This window comes from Pinus tabuliformis, chromosome 3_2, assembly GCF_031772625.1.
Source record: "Pinus tabuliformis cultivar Carrire ecotype Pingquan chromosome 3_2, CPIR1, whole genome shotgun sequence".
Taxonomy (NCBI): domain Eukaryota; kingdom Viridiplantae; phylum Streptophyta; class Pinopsida; order Pinales; family Pinaceae; genus Pinus; species Pinus tabuliformis.
Window position 1 is genome coordinate 909,730,957 of NC_142302.1, and position 4,162 is coordinate 909,735,118.

At 43.8% G+C, this 4,162-nt stretch overlaps 1 protein-coding gene across 1 annotated transcript; it reads right to left on the reverse strand.

Annotated features, from left to right (window-relative positions):
- Positions 1-2,027: 2,027 nt before the first annotated feature.
- Positions 2,028-2,468, reverse strand: LOC149183580 (uncharacterized). Its single transcript, XM_089414994.1, has one exon. The coding sequence runs from the start codon at positions 2,466-2,468 to the stop codon at positions 2,028-2,030; it is 441 nt and encodes a 146-aa protein (XP_089271120.1).
- Positions 2,469-4,162: the final 1,694 nt, after the last annotated feature.

The following is a 4,162-nucleotide window of genomic DNA, read 5'->3' on the forward strand; positions in this document are numbered from 1 at the left end:
GATTGTGATTTGATTGCAGACCCCCATGTTATCTATAACTTAACCTAGAGAGGTTCCCAATTGATGGTTTTCCAAAAAGAATTTTTCATATGTGGTGTTTATTCATGCACTGCGGCACCCCCCAGCAAAATACCACTTACTAGAGTGACCCCCTCCCGAAAATCTATTTGTGGTTTGGATAGTCAAAATTACAGTGGATTGTTTCATTGACCAATATTATCAATGCCAACACAGAACGCCTAAGATAACCAACTTCAATGCTAGTGCCAGTTGTTTGAGAGGGCTGCAAATAACAAATGTGCCAAACATCGGATACCCATAGAAAAGCTCGATCTCCTCTTATGCAGAGCATCTTCAACAAATGTCGAAACAATGTATCGGAATATTGAGAACGCCAGGTATCATGGTAGATCTATAAGTTTCGAAACAACTACTGAGTGCAAAATATGCAAAAATCTATCAAAGGTTAAACGATAATAGTTATTGCAGAAAATAGGGCTCGAATAGTTTATTTGTAGGCACGCATTTCATCCTTTATTAAACCAGCTACCTCATTTACAACATGGCCAGAGAATGTTACATTGAGCAAGATATTTTGTGTAGCAAATCTAATTCTCTTCAAAGGCATGGATTTCTACACTATTGTTTTCCTCTATTTGTTCATCATTCGCCAAAATCGATAAAGGAATACATCTTTGGGAATTTTGGTTGCACATATGCTCTAAATGTATATTTACCCACATCTGCGACTAAGGGTGTCCATGCCTCTCCAAGGCTTGCTAGATTTTGTGGAATGGTCCCACGATTGTTGTCCAAATGGGTGGTTTTGTGTAATATCCCTAAGGGAAAATTAACAGTAAATATTCAAAGCAAAATAGACAAACACACCATAAAATTAGAACCAACAATCAAACCATGAATTTACTCCCAACACAACGTTGTGTACTCTTTTTATTAATGGCAAGACGTGTACAATCAAGGTGTTCGAATTAGTGCATCTGGGCTTGCTCTTAGCAAGCTAACAAGCCCAAAAATATCCTTGAATCACCCTCCTCCAAGTTGTTGTAACTCGGCCCAAGTGTTGCACTGTAAATGCTCAGAAATGGTGTTGCTGCCTGAAATAACTTGCTCCTAGAGCCCTCTCTGTTGCTCAGAAAATTTCTAGAAATTAATCCTGGCCTCTACTCAAGAAACACAGAATAACCCACGAAGTGTTTGGCCAAAGCTTCACCCCAGAATTTTGACCCTCTTGGGCTTGCCCGACTCTCCTGCTGGGTAAATTGACCCACTTGTGAATTTTGCTGCGGAATGCTCCCAAAATGCCTGCAAACCCTGTTAGAAGGCTTCCCAAGCCTTCCCACCGAATTTCCTCCTCAAACTCCCCTATCTTCCCAACTTCCCAGAGTGCCTCTAGCTATGACTGCACAATCCCTATGCTACTGTTACTCCTGTTGTTGTAACTCGATTCCCTGCAGATAGTACGAATTGGAATGAAGAAGAACTCCCTCCTAGGGCTGGCACTCAAGGTCCACCGAAGAAAGGGCTGGGATTTCCGCTCGGAAACACTCGGTGTGCTAAAGAGCACACGCAGACTCGGTTCACTGCTCAAGCATGCTCTTGTCAGAGACAAATTCTAAAAATGATAGATGATTAGAAAAATGAGAACCCCTCCTTCCTTTTGTCGATTTGCCTCCAAGTTTGCCCATTTGGGCCCACATCGAATTCCCTCACCTTTTTCGCACCAATGAGAGCGTACTCTCCATGCGGGCCGAAAATCCTTTATGGTGGCCCCCACACTCCACCAAAGCCGGAATCCTTCCTTCGAACTCTAAAGTTGGGGTGCTTCTCATGCCAAAAATCAATTGTGGGTCCCCTAGGCCCACTTCTCCTAAGTGAAACAAAGAAATACACCCAAATTGAGAAAAACGTGATATTTACTTAGTGAAACACTAAGTAGGAATATCATTGTCCTCCCTGCCAAAATGTTGCTTGTCCTCAAGCAACTGCAAAGAAGGATGTCATAGTATCTATTCCCCCTCCCATGTGGCATCTTTATCTGGTGGATTCCTCCATCGGACCAAAAACTCTTTGATGACCCTGTTACGCAGATGTCTCTCCCTGGTATCCAAAATGGCCTCTGGTTCCAGCACTAAATGCCCATCATCAACCATAGGGGGTAACTTCGTGGCAGTCGTAACATGTTGTCCCAATGCCTTCTTTAGGCAAGATGCGTGAAAAACACTGTGCACTGGGCTCCTCGAGGATAGCTCTAACTCATATGCTACCTCCCCCACCCTCCGAGTGACACGATAAGGCCCATAGAAGCAGGGTTTGAGCTTCTCGGTCTCCTTATTCTTGAGCATAGATTGCCTGTACAGATGGAGCCTCAAGAATACCAAGTCCCCAACTTCGAACTGCCTCTCAACTTTGCCCTTGTCTGCATAAAGCTTCTGCTGATTTTGTACCATTTGCAGGTTGTCCTTCAAAGCCCTCAAGATATCTTGGCTCTCCTGTATCTAGTACTTGACCCTTGGGGCTCTCTTGTCTCCAAACATAATGTCAACAAAAGATACACATCATAACCATATAGAGATCGAAACGGTGACCTACCTATAGACATGTGATGCGTAGTGTTGTATCAATATTCACCCAAGTTCAGCCACCATATCCATGCTCTCTAATGCCTTGTTATATAGTTACCCAAGTATCCCTCCTTCCACTTGTTAACTATCTCCGTTTATTCGTCGGTCTGAGGGTGGTAACTAGTACTCAGGGTGAGCTCAGTACCCACCAACCGGAATAGCTCCTGCCAAAACCCACCCATGAATCTCCTGTCCCAGTCACTAATGATGGTCTTCGGGTGACCATGTACTCGAATAACCTCCCTCAAAAACAATTCAGCCACCTGTGAGGTTGAGTACCGGGTTGGAATGGAAAACAAGTGAGCGTACTTCGTCAGATGATCTTCCACTGCATAGATGTAGTCTTTGCCCTGTACTGTGGGCAGCCCGATGATAAAATCCATCGATATGATTTCCCATTTCCCCTCCGGAATGGGAAGCGGTTGCAATAGGCCCGCTGCGTGTGTCTGCTCTCCCTTGTTCCGTTGGCATGTGTTACACTCCCAAATATGCCTCAAAACATCATTCTGGAGGCCCTTCCACGCAAAGCACTTCCTGATGGTTTGATATGTCTTTGTGAACCCTTGATGCCCTGCCAATGGTGAATCATGAGCAGCCTGTAGAATCTTCTCCCTAGGTCGATCTTGGTAGTAGATCACCTCATTCATCACCTGATACCAATCATCTGTCACCAGCCCGTCAAGGACCTCACATGCAAACTTGTCCTTGGAGTACTCAACTAATAACTACGCCCTCTAGTTCAAGGTGATGCTCATCAAGGGAAAAGTGGTTGGTCTCCTAAACAATGCATCAGCCACTATGTTGTGCTTCGCTTTGACATACTCAATGTCAAAGTCATACGCCTGCAATTTGTTTACCCACATTTGGTGCCTCGCCTGTAGATGTTTCTGCTCCAAAAAGAACCGGAGGTTGTTGTGATCGGTATTAACCTTGAACCTATTCCCTGTGAAAATTCCTAGATCTAACAATCTATGGAATCCTACTGCAACCAGCTAAATCTACTTCACCTAAATCGTAAATTACATTACAAACTTATTTCAGACTTCTTCTTGAAATATTGAAGTAAATTACTGAAGAAACCCACACCAAATTAAATATGATTCTAAAACATAGAAACTGAGCGAGGAAATACAAACACATAGGACATCGTTATTTTTGGACAAATGTCCTTGAAAAAACCCAATGCGGAAAAACCGGTGTAGCAACCCTGAGGGTTTATTATTATTAAGCATTAGCAAATTTTGAATACATCTCTGAATACCTCACAAGGTTATTCAGTTACATAGAGAAATATTTTCAGAAGCTTTGTGAGATTACCTCATACAATCACTGAGAAAATGTCCCCGCTGATCTCGCTGTTGGATGAGGTGCCCCTGGCAAGCCTTGCGCTGCCTCTACGTTGTCCCAGCTTCAACCCTCTTAGGCACAACGTCACCCAACTGGGGAATTAATCAGTGGCCCGGAGTCACTACTCTTAGCCTCCCAGTCTCACACCCCAGCTTCTCACTGCTGAAACTGAC

Excerpts from the sequence above, each read along its gene's own strand:
- LOC149183580 (XM_089414994.1), bottom strand. The coding sequence starts at position 2,468 with ATGGTACAAAATCAGCAGAAGCTTTATGCAGACAAGGGCAAAGTTGAG.